Here is a 26099-nt window from a genome sequence, read left to right as displayed (position 1 = left end):
AGATTATTTACTGTTTGAGCCACCAGGGAAACCAAAACCTCACTAGGTTGGACTATTGACAGAAATACTAGTTTGATTTGCAGGTTTTTTTTTTTTTTTAAATTTTGTTTTGAGTAACTCCAGTTGCCGTTATTAGTTGTTAACTGTTATTATTCACTTGTTCCACCCAACTTTGGTTTACAGTTTCTATAAATTATTTATTTCCAAGCTTCAAGGTATAATTAATGGTTTTAGTAGGTACATTTATTTACTTATAAGCAACAAACTCATTTTTTTTTTTTAGCAACAAACATTATCTTTGTTTCTTAAATTGGTAACAGATGCTGCACTTCTAATCTACTTTTGTTTGACAAAATTTTTCTTCATAGTGTGTAGTTAAAGTTGTAAATCATGGTCTAATAATTATAAATTCTGATTTATGAAAGCACAGATTAATGAGATTTTATTTTTCTTTGGCGAGAAGGGAACATGCTCTTCATTGATATTAATATTGCTTTCATGAAATCTTTAACTGTGTTTTGCTTAGCTTTTCATTTAAAATATTTTGTATTTAAGGTCTCATTTGAATCCAGAGCATTTTAGCTCTTATGAAATTGGCTTAGGTATTTTATATGTTTATCCTTTGCTAACAAAGGTCCATATAGTCAAAGCTATGGTTTTTCCAGTAGTCATGTACAGATATGATAGCTGAATCATAAAGAAGGCTGAGTGCCTAAGGATTGATGCTTTTGAACTGTGGTGTTGGAGAAGACTCTTGAGAGTCCCTGGCAACAAGGAGATCAAACCAGTTGATCCTAAAGGAAATCAACCCTGAATATTCATTGGAAGGACTGATGCTAAAGCTGAAGCTCCAATACTTCGGTCACCTGATGCGAAGAGCCGACTCATTGGAAAAGACACTGATGTTAGGAGAGATAGAAGGCAGGAGGAGAAGGGTACGACAAAGGACGAGACTTTTGGATGGCATCAACGACTCAATAGACACGAGTTTGAGCAAACTCTGGGAGATGGTGAAGGACAGGGAAGCCTGATGTACTACAGTCCATGGGGCCGCAAGGAGTTGGACATGACTGAAGGACTTCACAACAGCATGTTTATCCTTAAAGTTTAACACTGTTCCTCTTTGATATTTATTCTATTCTTAAGGTTGATTTTCATATTCAGTAGCTCATTTGTACCTAATCATGTACTTAAGTCCTTTTAATATTGATTCTTCCTCCCTATATTTTACCCAAATATGTTGATCTTCCTTTCACACACAGACTAATGTGCTATTTCTGAGAGAATTTAGTAGCTTTTTCTTAACTGTATTTACAGACTGCCTCATAATAGTAGCTATCTATGTATTAACTCCCCGCTCCCTTCCTGTCCCCCCATCTTTTCTTAAAAATGATAATGGTTCACATTTTAATGGAAAGTTTTAGATAAATTATCTTCACTGTTTCCTTTAATCATTATTTATTTTGTGTAAATTTCAGGATTGGAATGGCTGAATACGGAAGAACCTATTTCTGTCTATAAGGATCTATGTGGAAAAGTGGTCGTCCTTGATTTCTTCACCTACTGCTGCATAAACTGTATTCACCTGTTGCCTGATCTTCATGCATTAGAACACACATACTCTGATAAAGGTATCTGCTCTTTTTAATTGGTTTCTAACAGACTGTCCTGGCATAGTCACTGGAGAGTGGCTGACTCATTTTGCTCATAGGAGAATGAACATTTGGCAAGACTTCAGTGATTCTGAAAGTAATTTCTAATCTGTGAATTAAGGACTCCATGTACCTTTTTGTGAAGAGTTAAGCTTAGTGATAATGGTTTGCCTTCCTAAAGAACCAGTATTTAGTATGTGATTTTTCTTTAAAAATAAGGATATAGTTTTCTTTTTTCATTATCAAGTATTTTAAAAACGTTATTTTGTACACCTGGACTTACCTAAATTTGTTCCATGAGAAAAAGAGAAAATAAAATGCATGACTAATTTTATACTTTTCTCACTATGATAAAAAGGTTTAAAGTTCTTTTTAGGAAATATAACTAGGCTTCTTTTAATTTCAAATGACCTAAAACTACTACTAATATTTTAGAAGGCAGAATATTATAACAGATACTTTTTCTTTGACCCTGCTTTATTTATTTATAAAGGTTAAGGCTTTCCAGAGCACACTAGGAAATCCTTTTTTATGGTATTACAAATTTTGAAATTTTAACAGGAGATTATGCTTAGTATTTTCTGTAAAACTTTGACATTTTTCAGATTTTGTTTCTTGTTTACTTCTTTCTATAAAAAGAGAGCATGTGGAGTAAATGAAATAAAGGCTCCATTTGATTAGGCGTAAATTAGTTGAAGCTGCCCTCTTTGCAGTGACTAAAAAGTGGTCACTGATCTTGTGAGAGTAAAAATGAGAATAGAGTATGCATGTACAAAAATGAAGGGTATCTTGAAACTTAGTTGTAAAAAAAAAAAAAGGAAATGTTGAATAAAATCTTCAGTGCAAGTGAAACTTCCGATATTTTTAATTTGGAATAGACTATATTGGAATTGCCTGTTAATGAGATTTATCAAAAACTCACATATTCCCAGTAATTAAATCATGTTTTTAAAAATTCATCCATATTTAAGAAATAAGAGTATTTCATTGTCTCCTAGGTTTTAGATGCTTGTGTGTCTTGTTCAGGTCCATGTAATAAATGTATTTATTGAGTATGTATTATGTGCAGGACACTCGAACTGCTAAGGAAATATATAACAAAGTTGAATTAAAACAGTGGGGAAAGGAGTGACTCACTTTGCCTAAAAGCTTTGGAAGATGTTTCTCAGAGGAGACAATTAGGTTGAAACTTGAAAATGAGCAGAAGTGTAGCTGAAAATGACAATGGGGCAGGAGGGACACTCCTGGCTGAGGAAGTGACAGGTAAACAAGCAAGGAAGCAAAGAAGGACTAAAGTTGAAGGAGGAAGACTTGGTTTACATTTTATATTTCTGTTTGAATTTTTGCTATATGGTTACCTGTATATAAAATGCTTTTATAAAAATTTTAAAATAAAAAGATTAGGCATCTTAAAAATTATTTAAGTTAGATTTATAGCTAATATAAGAGGCAGTTAATTCCCCTGATCCATTTACTCAAATTAGGAAATTTTACAATAAAACAATTAAACAGTGATACTCTATTCATATAGTCAAAGATTAGAAATGTCCATGAAATGCTTTACTTACAATCCTCCTAGGAAATTGCAAACATTTTCATCTCTCTTAGATACCAAATGGAAGGAGTAGATTTGGGGAGTGAAAAATAGTTTACTGTGGCAAGACTATAGGGGCTTCTTGGAAAAGTGAAAGGAGAGGAAGGTAGATTAGGTTCAGATGCACTATGAAGAGCTTTGTATAACCTTCTTAATAGTTAAGTTAATATGCTTTTTCATCCATTGAAAATACAGAGACGTTTGAGGTTGTTTTATTTGCATAATAGGAGAATGACAATATGATTTGTGTTTCAGGATGGTATTTACAGACTGGGTTAAAAATCCCGAAGTTAACCATTTCCTGCTTCATATCACTGCTAATAAACTCTTAGGTTAACTCAGTTGTTTAACCTTTATCTGAAGCAAATTCTGTGGCTTCTTAGAATGGATCCTTATAATCTCTTTACCAGCTTACTGAAAATATTTTAAAACACATTGTGACAAAAAATAATAACAATTTTTGCATATAAATACACTTCTGAAAAGTAAAATACTTTGTAACTGGTTTCAACATTGTCATTTCAAAGAAACAATGCTTCAGTAATATGCTACTGTATTAAAATTCTGGTAACTTAGAATTTTATATTGCTTAGAAGATAAGTTCAGTTCATATTCAGAAAAGCAGGCATAATCAGAATTATCATATGAAAGTTCAATAAGCTGGCACTAAATTAATTTGCTTTCTTGCTGCTAAGAGTCTTTTAAAAAATTATTGGAATATAGTTGATTTACAGCGTTGTGTTAGTTTCAGGTACAGCAAAGTGAATCAGCTGTACACACACACATATGTATATATATATCCTTTTTCAGATTCCTTTCTCATATAGATTATTATTACAGAATATTGAGTAGAATTTACTGTGTTTTATAGTAGGTTCTTGTTATTTATTTTATGTATATTAGTGTGTAGATGTTAATTCTAGTCTCCTAATTAATCACGCTGCTGTGTCTTATCTCAGTACTATCTGATATATTTATGAATGTATCTGCAGCCATGTTATTTATGTCCTTGAAGAGGCATTCAGTAGCCTGTTTTTATTTCATGGAATTTGAGTTTGTTTATCAGTAAGCCAGAAATGCTCAGCTGAGTAAGTAAGTGGATTTTAATTTAAAAACACTCTGAAAGAGGGCCAATTTAATACTTAGTCTCCTTCCTCTTTAAAACAGCTTTTAGAATCAGGTTTGTAATGGTGACCAGTATCACTTTCACAGTAGCATACAAGAAATTATAAATGTCAAAGATCTAAAGCAAAAGTAAAGATACTTAATAGTAGTGAATGGTTCTGATGTTCAAACAGTTTTTAAGAATGTAGCTGGGCCCTGAGCTTGTTATTAATTCGTAATGAGTTAGCATATATTTGTATTACATTGACAGGTACCTCTGGTTTTTTTCCCTTTTCTCCTTGAGGGTTTCTAGTTTTTTTTTAACCTCTTTATACTGGATATGTTAATAGTATATTTTTATATAACACGCAAATTTAGCACAGTGGCTATCTAAGGAAAAGCACTGATTTTAAAAGAAAACATCTGGTAGGAAAATTTGGCATACTTTTAAATGTGCTTACTAGGTGAATGTTAATATATAGTTAAATCAGACTCTAAAAATCTAAATTCCATAATACTTCTGAGTAACCACTGGTATTCTTACTATGTAGTATATGCTATTTTTCTGTTTCATACTTTTTAAACATTAGAAGAATATATTTCTGATTTTACAGTGAAAGTAAACTTTAAAAAAATTTATTTTTAGTTGAAGGATAATTGCTTTACAATATTGTGTTGGTTTTTGCCATATATCAACATGAATCAGCCATAGTTATACATATGTCCCCTCCCTGTTAAACCTCCCTCCCACCTCCTACCCCACCCCTCTAGGTTGTCACAGAGCGCCAGTTTGAGCTCCCTGAGTCATAGAACGAATCCCCAATGCCTGCCTGTTTTACATATGGTAATACGTATATCTCCATGCTGCTCTCTCCATTTATCCCACCCTCTCCTTCCCCGACTGTGTCCATAAGTCTGTTCTCTATATCTGCATCTCCACTGTTGGCCTGCAGATAGCTTCATCAGTACCATCATTCTAGATTCCATGTATATGTGTTAATATACAAGATTTGCTTTTTTCTTTCTGACTTCATTTTGTATAATAGGCTCTAGGTCCGTCCACCTCATTAGAACCAGCTCAAATGCATTCCTTTTTATAGCTGAGTGATATTCCACTGTGTGTATATAACACAACCTCTTTATCCATTCATTTGTCAATCAACAGCTAGGTTGCTTTCATGTCCTAGCATTGTAAATAGTGTTGCAGTGAACATTGGGGTACATGTGTCATTTTCAATTAAGTTCCCTCAGGGTATATGCCCAGTAGTGGGATTGCTGGGTTATATGGTAGTTTTATTCCTAGTTTTTAAAGGAATCTCCATACTGTTCTCCACTGTGGCTGTATCAGTTTTCTTTCCTACCAACAGTGCAAGAGGGTTCCCTTTTCTCCACACTGCCTCCAGCATTTGTTTGTAGACTTTTTGATGATGGCTATTCTGACCGGTGTGAAGTGATACTTCATTATAGTTTTGATATGCATTTCTCTAATAATGAGCGATGCTGAGCATCTTTTCATGTGTCTGTTAGCCATCTTGAAAGTCCCTTGGACTGCAAGGAGATCAAACCAGTCACTCCTAAAGGAAATCAATCCTGAATATTCATTGGAAGGACTGATGCTGAAGCGCCAATACTTTGGCCACCTGATGTGAAAAGCTGACTCATTAGAAAAGACCCTGATGCTGGGCGGGGGGAAAATATTGAAGACAGGAGGAGAAGAGGGTGGCAGGGGATGAGATGTTTGGCATCACCGACTCAGTGGACATGAGTTTGAGCAAACTGCAGGAGATGGTGAAGGATGGGGGAGTCTGGCGTGCTGCAGTCCATGAGGTCACAAGGAGTCAGTTGGAATACCACCAAACACTGGAAAACAACAAGAACAGAGTAGCCATCTGTATGTCTTCTTTGGGAAATGAAACTTTTAATGAGTCATTATTTGATGAGTTTACTCTGTCAGGGTTCCCAAAACCACCCGCAGGTCAATTCTTTAGGAGGACTCATAGGACTCAGCATGCAGTTGTACTCCTCGTGGCTACAGTTTTTTACAACAGAAGAATACAAAGCAAAATCAGCCAAGGGAGAAGACACGTGCGGCTGAGTCCAGGGGAGACCAGGAGCAAGTTTCCAGAGTCGCCTCTTGATGGAATCACATAAGGTGCGCTTAATTCCCCCAGCAAGGAGTTGTTAGGATAAGTTTGAGATGCTGCCAACCAGGGAAGGTCATTAGAGACAGCACCCGAGGTTTTTGTTGGGGGCTGGCCACAGAGGCATCTTCTGCCTGGCGCCATGTACCAAAATTCCAGACTCCCAGAAGGAAAGCAAGTGTTCACCATAAACCATAGTGTTTGTACAAACAGTTTAAGTCTTGTGTGCCACTCTTATCAGTTCTGGGAATGATGGGAACACTCCCAAAATCCCGGCAAGGACCAGCCCTGTAAGCAGACCTTTGAGAGAATAGCAGTGGGGCCTGCTGTGTTAACTCTTTTTTTGTACGCACTTCATATTTTCTTTTTGCAGCAGCCCATATGTTTATTATTCTTTGTTCCTAAAGTATGATGAAAATATTGGCCAATTTATGGTAAACTTTCAGAGTGTTTAATGTGGACACAGGGACATGTCAGTTTTTGAAATTTAAAAAACATTCACATTTGCTTCTGGCCTCTGCTTTAATTTAGTATTCAGTGATTGTGATTTTTTTTTTACCTCATGTTTTCAGTGCTCTTGGTATAAAACCTAAAATCCTCTCTCTCCACACCTTTCTTGCTTTCCCTCAGGGTCTTCTAACCTCCCTTGTCTGCCTTCATCCTTTCTTGAGTATGCATTCTCAGTCGCTAAGTTGTGTCCGACTTTTTGCGGCCCCGTGGACTACAGCCTGCCAGGCTCCTCTCCATGGAATCTCCCAGGCAAGAATACTGGAGTGGGTTGCTATTTCCTGCTCCATTGGATCCTTTCTTGCCTAGATCTCAAGATGTGTCAGTTTACAGTTTTTGTAACAGTAAAACTCCCCATTATTTTTAGTTTTTGCATTGAACTAAGTTATTATACTGCCTGTGATCAAACTTTACTGTCTGCTGTATACTATATATATATAATATATGAGGCTTTTCAGTGCAGTGGTAAAGAATCTGCCCACCAATACAGGAGGCACAAGTGATACGGGTTTGATCCCTGGGTCAGGAAGATCCCCTGGAATAGGAAATGGCAACCCACTCCAGTATTCTTGCCTGGAAAATTCCATGGACGGAGGAGCCTTGTGGAATACAGTTCATGTGGTTGCAGAGTCAGACGTAGCTGAGCAATTGAACACACACACATTATATATATATATATATATATACACTACTATATATAATTGTAATCTGTATATCTGTACATTTCACAAAAATAAGACCTTAAAAGTTTTTTTAAAGTCTTAGCACATTATTGACTGCTTCTGCGAAAATCCTCCAGTCAACGATGAGTTAAAAACTTAACTTTATTTCTAACATTTTAGAAGCTGTTACTCTCTATTTGGTTTCACCTTCCTTTTTTCCCTTTCTTCTTCCTCTCCCTCTCTTCTCACTTTCTTCCTTTTCCCTCTCTTCCTTTCCTTCCTTCCATATTTTATTTTAAATGCAGTAGTTTTGATCCATGTGATGGCAAAAAATCCAAAAGGGAAGAGTCTTTTACGTCCTGTTTTATTTTTTGTGTATGATTAACAGAACAAGCGAAATATTTTAAGAAAAATCTCTCTATATGTACTTCAAGGTTGTTGACACTGAAAAAAATTAGAAGCAGTTATTTGGCAGTTGTTCTTGTATATAGATCAATATAGATATCCTCTTTTGTCAATATAATATGGCTTATTGCACACATAAAAGTTTCTTTAGCATTTATACCCTGTCCATTCATTACCTACTTTGTACTAGGCATTGTGTTGGTAAATAATAAAACAGTGTATGGTCCCTAAATAATTAATAGGAATTACAGTCTAACAAGGAGAAAAGTTAAATAACTACATAAATATTTTTATAATTTCTCATTAGTGCTAAGAAGGAAATTACAGTAATCTGGAAGAATAGAAAGTTTTTTCTTTTTTATTGGAGTATATTTGCTTTACAATGTGTTGTTAGTTTCTTCTGTACAGTGACGTGAATCAACCATATATCCCCTCTGTCTTGGATCTCCTTTCCCGGACTCCCAAGCCCACCCATCTAGGTCATCATAGAATACCCAGATGAGCTTCTGTACTATCTATAGTAGCTAGATATCTAGCTACTAGATCCCTGCTATCTATCTATCTTACTAGCTATGTATAGTATGGAGATTCCTTAAAAAACTAAAAATAGAACTACCATATGACCTAGCAGTCCCACTGCTGGACACATACCCTGAGAAAGCTGTAATTCAAAAGGACACATGTACCTCATGAAAACAAGAAAGCCAAGAGAAAAAATGGAGCTTGAGATCGGAAAGACAGGTATGACTTTACTAGGTGAGAGCACTCCAGACGTAGAGACGCTCTGTAGCAAAGCTTTAAATTAAGAGAAATAACGAATGATATTCTTGAGGTGCAGAAGAAAGTCCTGGTTGCTACAGCACTGAGGGAGGGAGAGGCGGATGTGGAAGAACATGCTGAGGACAAGACATGTGGTTTTTGTGTGTAGAACAATGGAACGCCCATGGAGGGTTTTCTGCCAGAGGGTGATGTGATCAGATTTGTGTTTTGTGAAGATCCATTCCTCTCCTGGGCGGGTAACTGTTAATTAGCGGAGAAGAGTGGACCTGTGACAAGGCTGTTGTGTTCCCCCTGAGACATGATGATAGCTTGAAGTCGGTTTTAGGTAATAAAATTGTGGATCAGCGTTGGGTGATGATAGAGGGCTGGTTGGTCCTAGGTAGTTTTCTGGCTTGTATAATTGGACAGATGGTGGTGCCATTCTGTGACAGGAAATGCCGTAGAAAGGACAAGTTTGGAGGGGACATTCATGAGCTTAATTTGAAGTGCCTTTGAGACTTGCACTTCTTTCTACCTCTGGCTTCCGTCGTTTTTAAGAACGCAGATCTCAGTCCTTAATGCGGCTCACGGGACTGTCCCTGTCTGTAGGTTATTCTCATTTTGCCCAGTGTGCCCCTTTGTTCCGTGTGCTTAGTCACTGACCTTCAGGGTCTTTCGTGTGTGTTACCTTCTCTCCCTGGAATCTCCTTCATTGCTCTCTTAACACAGTTAACATCTTCTCATCTTTCGAATCTCACCCTGACTCATCACTTTTTTGAAGAAGTATTGGGGTATATTGACCAGAAGAAAAAAAAATACATTTTTTGAAGTAATATAATATCATTTCAGTTGCTCAGTCGTGTCCGACTCTTTGCGACCCCATGGACTATAGCATGCCAGGCTTCCCTGTCCTTCACCCTCTCCTTGAGCTTGTTCAAACTTAGGTCCTTTGAGTTGGTGATGCCATCCAACCATCTCATGTAATATATATGTGATATATAATATATTTGGACTCAACTCATGAATTCTTATTTGTTTTTATAAAGCATCACTGTCATTATTTATTTTGATTTTCGCAGTTTTCCTATTTGACTAATAGGATCATCTTCAAGCTATTCTATCACCCATGTCCTTTTGTCCTTAATCATTCTCTGAGCACTTCTTGTCAATAACAAAATATTTCCAGGTTCGTCTTGTACTTTCCCAGCCCCGTCTCTGAATCAGCCATTTTTCCAAGGAGCCTCTGACTCCTTTGAGTATTGAATATTGAGAATGATTTTGAGAAAATAAGATCTGGACAGTAGATGTGCTTGTTGCTACTGGGGTGTCTTTGCTTCCAGTCCCTCTCAACTAAATTTTAAAATTATTTAAATTAGTTCCTCCCACTCCCCACCCCCATGAGATTATGTTATTAATTTGAAGTACAGCTAGATTCATTTTTTTTTATTTGTATTTTTAGCCCCCCTTCCCCCATTTTTGTTTGATATTGTTTGGTTTTAAGTATGCAAAACTATGGGCTTCCCTGGTGGCTTAGACAGTAAAGAATCTGCCTGCAATGCAGGAGCCCCAAGTCAGGAAGATTCCTTGGAAAAGGGAATGGCTACCCTCTCCAGTATTCTTGCTTGGAGAACCTCATGGACAGAGGAGCCTGGGAGGCTACAGTCCATGGAGTCACAAAGAGTTGGACATGACTGAGTGACTAACAATTTCACTATTTCGTGAAGAATTATAACTTGATCTGAAAGTCAGAACCACACAGAAAATATAGTTCCATCCACCCATCTCTCCTGCTTATTCTTACCTTCTCATTCTTTTTGTCCTGTTCTTTTTCTTTTTTAAATTTCTTTTTTTAATATTTTATATTATTTTAAGTGACATGCCATTGACATTTTTATGCACTTTACTTTTTATCATGTAAGTTTTCCTGGCAGTCACTCCATATAAATTTATAGAAAACTTCCCGGTTATTTTTAATAGCAGCGTAGTAGTGTGTGCCTGTGCGCGCGCACGCGCACGCGCCATAATTTATTCAGCTACTCTCCTGTCCTGTGTAGTGACCCTTGTTGTTGTTCACTGGCTAAGTTGTGTCTGATTCCTTGCGACCCCAGGGACTGCAGCACCAGGCTGATACATTGTTTCTAATATTTAGCAGTCACAAACAGTGAATAATCTTGTGGATACATTTTGTGCTGATAAGTTAGTCTACCTGTAGCTGTTGCCTGTATGTCTGATGGCTCTACCGGGAGGTCAGGCAGTTGAAAAGGAAAGATGGATATGAAGGAGGGGAGAAGAAGGGCAAACTACAACCTACATGCCTGAACAGGAATCCCCTTAAGGATGAGCTGGAGCCCATGTAAGCGTCCAGCGTAAGTAATGAGTTGACCAGCAGAATATGTTTGTTCACTTCATCACGGAGCTAACAGCTCAACCTGGCCCAGGAGTTGGACACGCCGAGGGAGGAGATCTGGCCAGAGCTGGTGCAGCTGCTGGGCGCCCCGCCGTTCCCCCGCAGCCCTCCGGGTGAGCCTGCAGAGGAGGAGAGTGTGTACCCTGGTGCCCTGGTGCCTGGTGCCCTGCGCCAGTCTTACCACCGAGAGGATCGGGCTGCTGCTGCCTTCACACCTTCCGGTTCTCTCACAGAGTGTCTCGTGGTCCAGGATAAGCCAGAACTAGACGGGGAATACGACTGCTGGGAGGGTTCAACCTAGCTAAAGCAGCAGAATACAAGCCAAGAGATGAAGAAGAATATAAAGTCATCTATTCTGACAGAATTAGAGAGAATGCAGCTAAAGAAAAATGGGAATAAAAGGGAAAGTGGGGAAACAGACTATTGATAATTGTATAGGTGATCAGTTAAAAGATACCATTTAAAGATGATAGACCAGATCATAAAAGATTATAAAAATGGGAGTTAATACTTTTATAATATGATAAAAAAATATTACTAGAAAATAGCCACTGGAACAAAAATACAGACCTTCCTAAAATCCCCAAAAAATCTTAAAAAAGAAGGAAAAATGGGCACACCAGATAGGGAAAACACACTGTAACATAATATACAGTAATTACAGTATAGAGAAATACAAAAGGTTTGGTCAACAAACCACATCAATAAATGTGATTAAGCTTAGCTTTCCCACTGAAGGAAAATACCCATCAGTTCCTATTTTCTGTTTTTCAGTTTTTTATATTTTTTTGTCAGGAGTGAATGCTGAATTAAAAAAAAAATTTGTGTCTCCTGAATTTCTTGTTTATCTTTATTACTTACTTTCTTTTGATTTATTTTCTTTTCCTGGCCATGATTAGAAGCTTGATTTAGTTCAGGCCCCTACCACCCCACCTCCCATCGCTCTTCTCCAGAGAGGGGAAGAGGCTGGAAATGGAGTTAATGATGGACCATGCCTCTGTGATGAAGCCTTTTAAAAATTTCCAAGGGTATAGAGCTCAAAGAACTTAAGTTGGTGAACACAGGAGGAGCTGGGGTAGTGGCAGGCTGGGAGTGCACGTGGACGCTCTATACCCCTTCCCACATACCTAGCCTTGTGTTCACTCCTTCATCCGGATGTTTGGCTGTATGTTTTATCATACTCTTGTGCAATAAACCAGTAAAGCATAAGTGTTTCTCTGGATTCCCTTATTGTAGCAAATAATCTAATCCAAGGGAAGGGTCATGGAAATCTGATTTGTAGCCAAGTTGAACAGAAGCGTGGGTAGCTTGGGGACCTATGACTTGCTGTTGTCATCAGAAGTGGGAGGGCAGGCTTGTGAGTGACTGTCCCTGTGTTAGAATTGAGAACACCCAAAAGTTGTCGCAAACCGTTGCCTAGTGTGGGGGAAACACCCACCCATCTTGTGTCAGCAGTGTTGTAAGTGGCATTGGTGTAGGAGTAAAGGAGAAACATGCCAGAAGAGTGGAGTTTTTGTGAAACAGACAATTTTTGTAAATAATACCAGTTTTACTGTATTGTGGTTTAGAACATAACCTTTATAATCCTTTCTTTGTGATCAGTATTTATAAATATCCCGTGTACACTTGAGAGGAAAGTCTATTTTTTATTATCGGAGTGTCTCTGCTTTATCAAGTTGCTTCCTTCATTGCTTGGGGGTCTTCCTAGTTGTTTTATCTTTGTTGTAAATGCTTTTCACATGAAAAAATTTCTACCTTTGTTTAATGCTGTGAGGATTGACATCTACCTTGTCAGAGATATCCTACTGCTGCTGCTAAGTCGTTTCAGTCGTGTCCGACTCTGTGCGACCCCATAGACAGCAGCCCACCAGGCTTCTCTGTCCCTGGGATTCTCCAGGCAAGAAAACTGGAGTGGGTTGCCATTTCTTTCTCCAATGCATGTATGCATGCTAAGGTGCTTCGTCGTGTCTGACTCTGTGTGACCCCATGGACAGCAGCCCACCAGGCTCTTCTGTCCACGGGATTCTCTAGGCAAGAACACGAGTGGGTTGCCATTGCCTTCTCCCAAGATATATCCTACTTACCAGAATTACACTCTTCTGTTCCTATCCTTTCATTTGCCCGCATATGTTTTCCCATATCTTTATTTTTTGCTTTTCTGGTTCACTTTGTTTTCAGTGTGTCTCTGATGTACAGAATGTGTCCAAATCTTTTTAATAGATGAATTAAACCCATTCACATTTATTTTTAAGTATTATATGTATAGTTATGTGTTATTTTGTATATTAGGTTTTATTTGTTGTTTCTCAACATATGCTTTTTTTGTTTTACATTACTAATTTCTTTTGATACATAGAAAATGTTATAGTTCTCTTTTATTGGTTATCTTTGTACTTATAACTTAAAAAAATAATAATAGTGCACATTTGTTGAGGTTTTACAGTTTTACAGTGTACTAGGTACTATGCTAAATGTCTTATACAGATTGTCTTTATATCCTCAAAGCTGACCTGTGAGGCAATTGACTGTCATTTTCCCATTTTACAAATAAGAAAACTGATACACAGAGATTTAGTGCCATGCCCAAGGTAACTCAGCGAGTAGTAAAGCCAGAATGTGACTTCAGGGAGCTTATTCTGTTTTTTAAAGAACTTTATTGCTGCATATTTGGCATACAGTGTATTTTAAGTGTACAGGCCTTCCCACTCCTCCCCACTGCCCTTCTACCTGGTTCTTCAAGGTGTCCCTCATCACTGTGTCTTTTTCTCTGCCGCTGCTTTCAAGACGTTTGTGGGTTTTTTCTTTAATCCTTGGCTTTCAGAACTTAATGATGTGTGTAGGCATGGTTTTCTTCTAGTTTACCTTCTTTACGGTATACTGACCTTCTTGAATTCTGTGCATTTATATCTTTAGTCACATTTTGAAAGCTCTGGTGTTATGTATTTTTCCTGCCCCAGTCTCTAGCTCCTCTCTAAGATTCCTGTTGCATGTATAGTAGACCTTCTGAAACTGTTCCACGGGCTCACTGGGGCCCATTCTCAATGCAAAGCTGTGAAAGGGGAAACAAAATACAGCTGAAAACTCGCCCTCCTATAATTTGCTTTTCCAAGTTCTGACCCCTCTCTAACAGTCTGCCTGCCTTTGTTTACTATTCTCAGTCATCAGGCATGTGTTTGTGTGTGTGTTTTGATTTGGAGTTACTAGTTGTAATGGAAGGATGGCCTGTCTGGTACGTAGACCTCCCAATTTGTGTGGTGTTATTTTTTCTTCATACTGGTTTGTATAGTTTTTAATGAATATGTTGAGAGATTCTAATTTACATGGCTATTATTACCTCTATCACCTTGGTAGTCAGTACTGAGTTTTTCTCTGAATCTAGCCTAAAACTTTATACTTTTTTTTTCTGTATTATTTTCTTGACATGCTGTATTGATTAAGTAAAAGAAATAGGTTGTTTTTAGTTTTCAGCAATTCTGCTGTCTATAATATGGTCTGTTCTAAGAGCTATACAGTAGGAATTTTAAATAAGTCAAGGACCTAATGGAAACATCTTGTTCCTGTTCATTCTGTTAATCTATGATGTAGTTAGATGAGAAAAATGTAAGAAGATAATGTGACAATCAATACCAGCAGAAAGCAATCATAGTCTTTGTGAATTTTAAAGGAGCTTAAAATAGGTGGGAAGAGGTTACCAAATGTCAACATCTTTTTAATAAAATAAATTATTTTAAAGCTTTATCTAGATAAAGGACACAGGGTTTTAAACTTAAAGTTGCTACATGATTTTGATCACATGTGGTTTTTATGTAGTTATCAAGATTGAATTTAGAGTTAAATGTTAATATTTTACTCATAAGTTTAAATACAGTTGAAGGTACTAATTTAGTCCTATCTTTTCTCTTTTTTATCTGTTTATACTTATTTATGACCCTAACCCTAATATATGGATGGTGATAGTCAAATTTTAATACTTAATAATGGTCAACTTTTAATTTTTCACATTTAGATGGTCTTCTGATTGTTGGTGTCCACTCGGCTAAGTTTCCAAATGAAAAAGTCCTGGATAACCTTAGGAGTGCTGTTCTTCGATACAACATCACCCACCCTGTGGTTAATGACGCAGATGCCAGCCTTTGGCAAGAACTAGAAGTTTCCTGCTGGCCAACTCTGATCATACTCGGACCCCGTGGAAACATGTTGTTTTCTTTGATTGGAGAAGGACATAAAGAGAACTTATTTTTATATACTTCAATAGCTTTAAAGTATTACAAAGACAGGGGGCAGATCAGAGCTAATAAAATTGGAATAAAGCTCTATAAAGACTCCTTGCCACCTTCACCACTGCTGTTTCCTGGCAAAATAACAGTGGACCATGTGTCTAACAGATTGGTAATAGCAGACACTGGACACCATAGAATTTTGGTCGTCTGGAAGAATGGACAAACTCAGCACAGCATTGGAGGTAAAGTCGGCTGATTGTGAAATATAACGTATTTTACATTACATATGTGAAAATTATTCAGAGAGGTATTAAAATGGAAATCTGTAAACAACTATAGACGGGCAATATACACTGACTGTTAACTTCATCAGAAATTACTTTGTTAATTAATGTGGGGTATCTGAATTAATGCCTTCTCACTTCCTCAAAAACAACCAAAAGTACCCCAAAAAAATTCCATTAAGATCAAAAGGTGGAAATCTTTTGTATAATTTTCAAGTATATTTGTATATCCCATCTTGTTTTTTCAAAAAACTGCCACTTGATTGTACCTTATGAAAATATTGTATACATTTTAGATTTGGGGCATTTTATATGGAAGTATTATATTTCCCTTTCCATCAAAATACAGCCATATCTTTTTTAAGACCAAGATTATACCCTAAGAACTCGAGACTTAGATTATAAAGTAAATAACCTAGGATTTGTATAACATTATACCTTTGTCTCCTTCCATAAGAACTTAAGCATACTTTTGAATCCAATGCCTTTGGTTGTGGCAAAATAAAAGTATCATGTAGGCATAGGTCATTTTCTTCCGTATCTCCCTGGTCTGTATCTAAAAAGGGCTCTTATTGACATCTTACATAATTAATAAAATCTACTAAGTACACTGTTAATCCTGCTCCTCCAGGCTGAAATGACATCCAACAAAATATTAGTCAAAGAGAAAAGTAATTCATCTCCTTGCAGTCTTCACTTAGTCACACGTGCACTGTTAGTACATAAGGGGCTGTTCTTATTATGCCAAGATAATATTCCCTTAGCCCTTGAAGGTATTTGTTGCTTCTGTTAGAGTATGTGTGTGTTCTGTGTTGTTTATTTTGCTTTGGCAACTTTGTATTTTAATTTGTAACAGGCAGAGAATTGTGACTCAAAAACATGTGTTATAGCAAGTTACATTTAAATAATTAAAAGTTTTTTTAATAGCTTCTAAAATTTTTTAAATAGTTTAGATGGATATTCTCCTTTGTTAAACAGAGAAACCAGCAGCAAACTGCCTTTTCCAAACATGTTTCTAGAAATACTATTATCTTGTGATAGATTTATAGTTATTCTGCAAATATTAAAAGAGAATTTTGTGGTCAGATACACTCAGGAGATACTGATCAGGTGTGCTTTAAAAGATTCTTGGTGGTAGTGGTCTCATTCTACTAGATCTTTTACTCTGCTAATGTCGCTCAAGAATATATGCGAAGGGGTTATAGAGTACATAGTACTCTCCAATCTGGAGTGACCACAGTACTCTCCCTTTTTTTTCCCTCAGAGAGCTCTCATCATCAACAATAATAGTGTTATTAATAATAACAAACAAAAAAATATGCCTGGCATTATTCTGAGCACTTTACCTGTATTAATGTAAACAGTGCTATAAGTTAGGTATATTATTAGTTCGGTTTTACAGAAGAGAAACTTTTGTAAACGTTTGTCACACAGAACTTGCCTGGATCAACAGCTAAGTAGAGCTGGGGTTTAAACCAAGTCTGTTAAGTTGGGATTCATGGGCTATTAAGAAATGCTTGAATGATCCTCATGACCTGTGAACCCCTTGAAATTGTGACATTTAAAGCTGTTGCTAAGGTGCTTCAGTCGTGTCCGACTCTGTGCGACCCCTATGGACAGCAGCCCACCAGGCTCCGCCGTCACTGGGACTCTAGGCAAGAACACTAGAGTGGTTGCCATTTCCTTCTCCAGTGCATGAAAGTGAAAGGTGAAAGTGAAGTCACTCAGTCGTGACCGACTCTTAGCGACCCCATGGACTGTAGCCTACCAGGCTCCTCCATCCATGGGATCCTCCAGGCAAGAGTACTGGAGTGGGTTGCCATTTCCTTCTCCAGACATTTAATGGGCATGTGTATTTTTGTAAGGGAACGGCTCATAATTTTCATTGTTGTCATCAAAAGAGTTTATCTTCCAAAATTGTTAAAAATCATTCACCTAGATGCTGAAAGATTTAAATTATTTTTAATTCTTTCTAGTCTAGGTAATAGATGCCTTTTGAATTAATTTCTACTGATACAAACTACCAAAGTGTTCTAGTAACCCTTATCTAGTAAGTCCTTTCACTTGCAAAACTTATTCCTGAGAAAAACAGGTATCTTGGGAAGCAGTTTAGTTTTTAGGTTGTTGCTGTTGTTCAGTGGCTCAGTCATGTCTGAGTCTCTGCGACCCCGTGGACTGCAGAAGTATCATTTATATTAAAATCCCAGCTTTAAATATAAGTTTTTGTTTGGGGGTTTTTGTTTGTTTGTTTTACTTTGAGATAAGAAAAATTTTCTCTTACGGTTGTTTTGTCTTTTAGGACCCAACCCTGGAAGAAAAGATGGAATCTTTTCAGAGTCAAGTTTTAACTCACCACAAGGTGTAGCCATAATGAATAATATCATATATGTGGCAGATACAGAAAATCACCTTATAAGAAAGGTAATTTTCCATTTTAAATAAAGTTTTAGTACTTCTAATCAGAAAAACATATATACTTGCTACATAAATATTTGAAATGAGAGGGTGTTGCTTAAATATTTCAGATCATCCTCATTCAGTTTTTCTCAGAGGTACTTGCTTTAACTTTATTCTTACGTAACTTGTTTTTCGGTGTGTCAGTATCTTGTCACAGAGGGCAAATCAAGTCCTTTTTTTAATCCTTTATTTCAAACTCATGTGCCTAATCACCCTAAGGCTCCTCAATTTGAGGTGTTTTCTTAATCAGTTTGTAAAGTGATGGTTTGTCCCTTTTCAGTTAAATTTTCTCAAATCTAGGAAAAAAGCAAACAAACACTCCTGCCTCCGTTCAGCTCTTATGTTTTCTCTGGGAATACTTATGTGTCAATTAGACGTACATATTTTTTTAGTCTCATTATAGTAGTAATATATGATCTAATTTTTTTTTAATGATGTAATACTTAAAGATTTAAAAAGTCCCCAGTGATCTATTTGGGCTCCCTAGTGGTAACCAACCACTGTTAAAATTTGTGTCTCCAGAAGTTTTCTACTCATATGCAAATTAATTTTGTCTTTAGAGAATCTTCTTTTTTAAACAAATGGAATCATAATGAATATACATAATTTTTACATTCTTCTTTAACTTTTTTTCCCATATTAGTCATATGAATATGACTGCATAGTATTACCTAGTTATTTTAAGCATTTCTTACTGATGAGTATTTTGGCTGTAATTTATTGGTTTTTTACATGCCATCTATTTGGAAAATAAGTTCATCTAACCCATTCTGTCTGAACATACTATTTCAGGCACTTCCCTTGCTTTTCTCACTATTTCTCTCTCTTGATGTTTTTGCCTATTTATATTGACAAAATTGTCAACTAATATACTTAGTTGATGCTACTGCTACTGCTAAGTCACTTCAGTCGTGTCCGACTCTGTGCGACCCCATAGATGGCAGCCCACCAGGCTCCCCCGTCCCTGGGATTCTCCAGGCAAGAACACTGGAGTGGGTTGCCGTTTCCTTCTCCAGTGCGTGAAAGTGAAAAGTGAAAGTGAAGTTGCTCAGTCGTGTCCCACTCTTCACGACCTCATGGACTGCAGCCTACCAGGCTCCTGCGTCCATGGGATTTTCCAGGCAAGAGTACTGGAGTGGGGTGCTATTGCCTTCTCCCACTTGGTTGATAATTATACATAAAATAGGAAAAAACATGTAGAACGTATAATAGTCACTGTAATGTAAATCCCCACACGGGCGTGAAATTTGTTTTCTTTACTACTGAAATCCTAAGCACCTAAAACAGAGCCTGGCCCACAGCAGGTGTATTTAATAGATATTTATTGAATAAATTTATGAGCAAGTAACATCTGTTGAGTGAAGCATTTTCTAAAGTGTATATTCATCCTAATATGAAAAGATGTTACATGAGAAAAAGATTTTGTGGCTTTGTAAATTAAAGCAGATTTGTTTTTTAAATATCTTAGAGAATTTCTAAGATTTTAGTATGCCAGTATATTGTGCATACATTAGTGGGGGGATATGTGTGCAGTATTTTTAAACTTACTTGACCAAGAAGCTCTATTTAGCAGAACTTGTCATAGGACTAATAACTTAACGTTGGTACTTCGGGCAAACGTGGTTTTACGTTGCTCCTTAAAGGTCAGTATTTCTTTATCATTATCTTTTTTGGGTCTGTGCTTCTAAAATTCATCATAGTATCGTAGATATCAAAGAGAATAATGAGGTAGTAAGGTATTTAGCCCACAAGGTAGAGGGAATACTTGTCCTTTTTTGATTACACGTTAATTTCTCTTCCTTTAGAACTTAGTGGGTTTTAGAGTATTGATAGCATAATCATCATAACAAATATAGGTTACTTGGAGTCATTTTTTTATATTTTATAACAGTTTAGTATCTTCAAAAAATGGAAATGATGTAGAATTTTTCTTCCTGTCTTTTTAAATCTTAAAGATGTTTATTTTACATTTTTAAGATCTCATTTGCAGAGGGTAGACCATACTCCTATATTTATACCTCAGGAACATCATTGTTCCATGTCAGCCTGTTTCTTGTTAGAAATAATTTACTTACTTCTGTAAATTCCTCTTCATCTCCATTTCCATCACCCCTGCCATTCCCTGTACATAAGTACACCTATAGGCAGTCTTTCTGATGTGTTTAATTCACATCTTTTTGTTTGTGACCTTATAAAATCTGTAGTAGTTTATTTGTATGTGACCTTATAAAATCTGTAGTATTTTAAGAACTTTATTGTGATATATTTTCCATAGAATAAAGGTCACCCATTTCAAGTATATAATTTAGGAATTTTTAGTAAATTTAACAAGTTGTGAAACCATTATCATAAATCATTTTTAGAACATTTTCATCTTCCTAGTAAGAACCCTCATACCCAGTTATAATTAATCCCCATTTCCATCCCCCAGTTTCTATCTCTATAGATTTGCCTCTTTTGAACATTTATGTAAATAGAATCATATAATGTATGGTCTGTGTGTCTGGCTTCTTTCATTCTGTGTAATGTTTTTGAGGTTCACTGATGATGTAACATGTCAGGAGTTCCTTTATACTGCTGAAGAGCATTCCATTGCATGTATAAACCACATTTTATCCAATAACGAGTTGGTGACATTTAGGGTGTTTCCAATTTTTGGCTGTTACAAATAATTCACATAGAAGTTTTGTGTGGGCGTACATTTTTATTTCTTTTGGGTTGTTGTTGTTGTTCAGTCACTCTGTCTGACTCTTTGTGATCCCATGGACTGCAGAGCGTCAGGCTTCCCTGTCCTTCACCATCTCCTGGAGCTCACTCATACTCATGTCCATTGAGTCAGGGATGCCATCCAACCATCTCATCCTCTGTTGTCCCCTTCTCCTCCTGCCTTCAATCTTTCCCAGCATCAGGGTCTTCTCTAATGAGTCAGTTCTTTGCATCAGGTGGCCAAAGGGTTGGAGTTTCAGCTTCAGCATCAGCCCTTCCGATGAATATTTAGGACTGATTACTCTCCTTTGAGTAATCTTGGCAGCCTTTAGAAAATCAATTATTCATACATGCATGGGTTTATTTCCAGACTTTCATGTCTATTCCATTGGTCTGTTTATCTGTCTTTGTGGTAATAACACACTGTTTTGATTGCCATAACTTAATAAGTTGTGCAGTCAGAAAGTATGAGTCTTCCTACTTCTTTGTTAACATTTTTTTTTTTACCGTTCCTGAATCCCTCTCAATTCTGTAAGAATTTTAGGATCAACTTATCCATTTCTGCAGAAACTTCTGTTTCTTTCTCATGTGAATATATTGTTTGAAAAAAACACACAACAGTTTTATCTTTTCCCTTTTCATTTTTATCCTTCATTACCTCTTATTATATTGCTCTTAAGCATTATGGTAATAGTAGGTATCTTGTCATGCTCATAGTCTTAAATAGAATGCAAGTAAACTTTCTCCAGAAGTTTACATGCATTTTCTGTAGCTTTGGGAAATAAAATATTTATGAAGTTAAGAAATTTTCTCTTAGTTACTAAGAATTATTATATAATCTTATTAAATGCATTTTCTGTATTTATGGAAATAATTGTATAGTTTTTTTCCCTTAGTTTACTGATGTGACTTCCCTGGTGGCTCAGATGGTAAAGCGTCTGCCTACAATGCAGGAGTCCTGGGTTCAGTCCCTGGGTCAGGAAGATCTCCTGGAGAAGGAAATAGTGACCCACTGTAGTATTCTTGCCTGGAAAATCCCATGGATGGAGGAGCCTGGTAGGCTACAGTCCATGGGGTCACAAAGAGTTGGACATGACTGAGTGACTTCACTCACTTCACTTGACATCCATACATGTGACTGGAAAAACTATATGTATACTGATGTGATGAATTACATTATTAGGTGTATTTGATGTTGAATCATCTTTTTATCCCTGGAATAAAACTTACCTAATCATGATTTTTTTTAAGCCAAATTAGATTTGATTATCCAAAATTACATTCAATGTTATGAAATTCATATTCATAAATTCTATATTTTCTTATACTGTTCTTACCTGATTTTGGAATCAAGGTCATACTGATCTCATCAAATGAGTTTTTTTCTTTTTTGGGGGAATAATTTGTCTCACATAGGAATTAATCGTTTTTGAATATTTATTAAAATTCCTATAACATTACCTAGGCCCAGGCTTTCTCCAAGAGGAATTTTTAAACTATCCTATCCGTTTCTGTGAGAAGAAAGTGAAAGTGAAGTCACTCAGTCGTGTCCGACTCTTTGCAACCCCATGGACTGTAACCTACCACGCTGCTCTGTCCATGGGATTTTCTAGGCAAGAGTACTGGAGTGGGGTGCCATTTCCTTCTCCAGGGGATCTTCCTAACCCAGGGATTGAACCCAGGTCATCTGTGTCTCTTTTGCTGTCTCATGTATAGGGTCATCGTTACTATCTTTCTAAATTCCATATATATGCGTTTTATACTGTATTGGTGTTTTTCTTTCTGGCTTACTTCAATCTGTATAATAGGCTCCAGTCTCATCCACCTCATTAGAACTGATTCAAATGTATTCTTTTTAACGGCTGAGTAATACTCCATTGTGTATATGTACCACAGCTTTCTTATCCATTCGTCTGCTGATGGACATCTAAGTTGCTTCCATGTTCTGGCTATTGTAAACAGTGCTGTGATGAACATTGGGGTAAACATGTCTTTCAGTTCTGGTTTCCTTGGTGTGTATGCCCAGCAGTGGGATTGCTGGGTCATAAGGCAGTTCTATTTCCAGTTCTTTAAGGAATCTCCACACTGTTCTCCATAGTGGCTGTACTAGTTTGCATTCCCACCAACAGTGTAAGAGGGTTACATTTTCTCCACACCCTCTCCAGTACTTACTGTTTGTAGATTTTTGGATAGAAGCCATTCTGACTGGCATGAGATGGTACCTCATTGTGGTTTTGATTTGCATTTCTCTGATAATGAGTGATGTTGAGCATCTTTTCATGTGTTTGTTAGCCATCTGTATGTCTTCTTTGGAGAAATGTCTGTTTAGTTCTTTGGCCCTTTTATGATTGGGTCTGTTATTTTTCTGGAATTGAGCTGCAGGAGTTGCTTGTATATTTTTGAAATTAATTCTTTGTCAGTTGCTTTGTTTGCTATTATTTTCTCCCATTCTGAAGGCTGTCTTTTCACCTTGCTTATAGTTTCCTTTGTTGTACAGAAGCTTTTAAGTTTAATTAGGTTCCATTTGTTTATTTTTGCTTTTATTTCCAATATTCTGGGAGGTGGGTCATAGAGGAGCCTGTTGTGATGTATGTCGGAGAGTGTTTTGCCTGTGTTCTCCTCTAGGAGTTTTATAGTTTCTGGTCTTATGTTTAGATCTTTAATCCATTTTGAGTTTATTTTGTGTATGGTGTTAGAAAGTGTTCTTGTTTCATTCTTTTACAAGTGGTTGACCAGTTTTCCCAGCACCACTTGTTAAAGAGATTGTCTTTTCTCCATTGTATATTCTTGCCTCCTTTGTTGAAGATAAAGTGTCCATAGGTGCGTGGATTTGTCTCTGGGCTTTCTGTTTTGTTCCATTGATCTGTATTTCTGTCTTTGGAGTGAACTCTTGAGTGTCCCCTTGGACTGCAAGGAGATCAAACCAGGCAATCCTAAAGGAAATCAGCCCTGAATATTCATTGGAAGGACTGATGCTGAAGCTGAAGCTCCAATTATTTGGCCACCTGATGCAAAGAACTGACTCATTTGAAAAGGCCCTGATGCTGGGAAAGGTCAAAGGCAGGAGGAGAAGGGTATGACCGAGAATGAGATGGTTGGATGGCATCACTGACTCAAAGGACATGAGTTTGATTGAGCAAGCTCTCGGAGCTGATGGTGGACAGGGAGGCCTGGGGTGCTACAGTCCATGGGGTCACAAGGAATCCAACATGAGCAACTGAACTGGACTGAGAAAAATTAACTCAGTATTGGACTGCAAAACTCAGTATTCGAATTCATTTTGTTCCAGATTGATCTATAGACTTAATGCAGTCCCAATCCAAACACCCTCATACGTTTTGTGTAGATATTAACAAAAGGGTTCTAAAATTTATGTGGAAATGCAAGCCAGGGATTATTACATCTAAAACAGTGTTGAAAAAGAACAAAGTTAAAAGACTCGTACTACCTGATTTCAAGACCCTATAATGCTATGCAGTATACTAATGCTATACTATATACTAATCAAGACAATGTGATAGTTTCATAAGGATAGATATATAGATCAGTTAAAAAAAAAAAACAACAGCACCCAGAGGTAACCATACACCTATGCAATTACTTGATTTTCTAAAAAGCATCAAAGCAGTCAGGAGAAAGGAGAGTCATTTCTGTACATTGTGTTTGAACCACTAAATACCCACATGGGGAGAAAAATAAACATGACCCCTACTTCACACACCATGCGCAAGCATCAATTCAAGATGTATCACAGACCTAAATGTAAATGCTAAAACTATGAAGCTTTTAGAAGAAAACGTACAGGAATATCTTTGTGACTTGCATGTAGGCAGAGGTCTCTCAAAGACAGTACGCAGCAACAGAAATCAGAAAAGAAAAAACCTGTAGATTCAAATTTATCTAACTATAAAACTTCTGCTTATCATTATATACTGTTAAAGTCAAAAGCCGTGGGAATTCCCTGGCGGCCCCGTGGCTAGGACTCTATGCTTTCACTTCTGAGGGCCCAGTTCAACTCCTAGTTGGGGAACTAGGATCCCACAAACCACATGGTGTGGCCACAAAATAATTAAAATAAGGTGAAAGGCCACAGTCTATCAGAAAATAGTCACAAAAATACATCTATGAAGAGGATTAGTATCCGTGTAATATAAAGGTTTCTACAGCTGAAAAATGGGATGACATCCCAATAAAAAATGAGCCAAAGATTTTAACATTTTTCAAAAGAAGATATGACAATAACCACAGAAAAATGGTCAACATTGTAAGTTGAGAGGAAATGTGAGTTCAAACCACAGTAAATATCACTGTATATCCACTGTAATGATTAAAATTAAAAAGACTGGGAGATTGGAGGGAAGTTCAAAACAGAGAGGATATATGTATACCTATGGCTGATTCATGTTGAGGTTTGACAGGAAACAACAAAATTCTGTAAAGTAATTATCCTTCAATTTAAAAAATAAATTAAAAAAAAAGACAATACAAGAGGTTGGCGAGGATGTGGAGCAGTTTGAACTCTCATACACTGTTGATAGAAAGAGAAAATGATAGACCATTGGAGATAGCCTTCTGGAAGTTTTTATATCAAGCTGCTAATATACCTGCCCTATAACATAGCAGTTATTGTCCTGTGTACATACCCAAGAAAAGTGAAAGCATGTCCACAAAAAGGCTTATATAAGGATATTAATGGCATCCCTACTTAAAGGTTCCCAAGCTGGAAATAGCCCAGGTGTCCATCACTAAGAAAATATATAGATGAGGGACCTGGTAGTCCAGTGGCTAAGACCCTGAGTGCCCAAGGCAGGGGGCCCAGGTTCAATCCCTGGTCAGGAAGCTACTTCTCATATGCTGTAACTAAAGATCCTACATGCCTCAACTAAGACCCAGTGCAGCCAAATAAATAAAAATACATTTTTTAAAAATATGTAAATGAGCTGTGATATATTCCTTTGATGGAATACTATTCAGCAATCAAAAGGAACATGAATAAATTTCAAACATGTTAAATGAGAGAAGCCTTACAAAAAGAGTTCATTACTGTATCATTTCATCTGTCTGAAGAGTTACAGCTAATCTATGATGGGGAAAAAAAATTAATACTGTTTGCCACTGGGGTTGGGGATGACTGGAAAGAGGTGTGAGGGAACTTTCTGGAGTGACGGTACCATTCTGTATCTTTATGTATGTTGGGGCTA

General features: G+C 36.9%; 1 protein-coding gene across 1 annotated transcript in view; it reads left to right on the top strand.

Moving 5' to 3' along the window:
• NHLRC2 (NHL repeat containing 2) overlaps positions 1-26099 on the top strand; it is a 55497-nt gene that overhangs the window by 5182 nt on the left and 24216 nt on the right. The window contains exons 2-4 of the mRNA XM_005698501.3: positions 1479-1631; positions 15238-15693; positions 18035-18156. Coding sequence (XP_005698558.2) covers positions 1479-1631; positions 15238-15693; positions 18035-18156 — 731 coding nt within the window. The remainder of the gene's footprint in view (positions 1-1478; positions 1632-15237; positions 15694-18034; positions 18157-26099) is intronic.

The sequence above is a fragment of the Capra hircus genome, chromosome 26 (genome assembly GCF_001704415.2).
Source record: "Capra hircus breed San Clemente chromosome 26, ASM170441v1, whole genome shotgun sequence".
Taxonomy (NCBI): Eukaryota; Metazoa; Chordata; class Mammalia; order Artiodactyla; family Bovidae; genus Capra; species Capra hircus.
The sequence above is the reverse complement of the archived record's forward strand: the minus strand, read 5'-3'. Positions and strand labels throughout refer to the sequence as shown.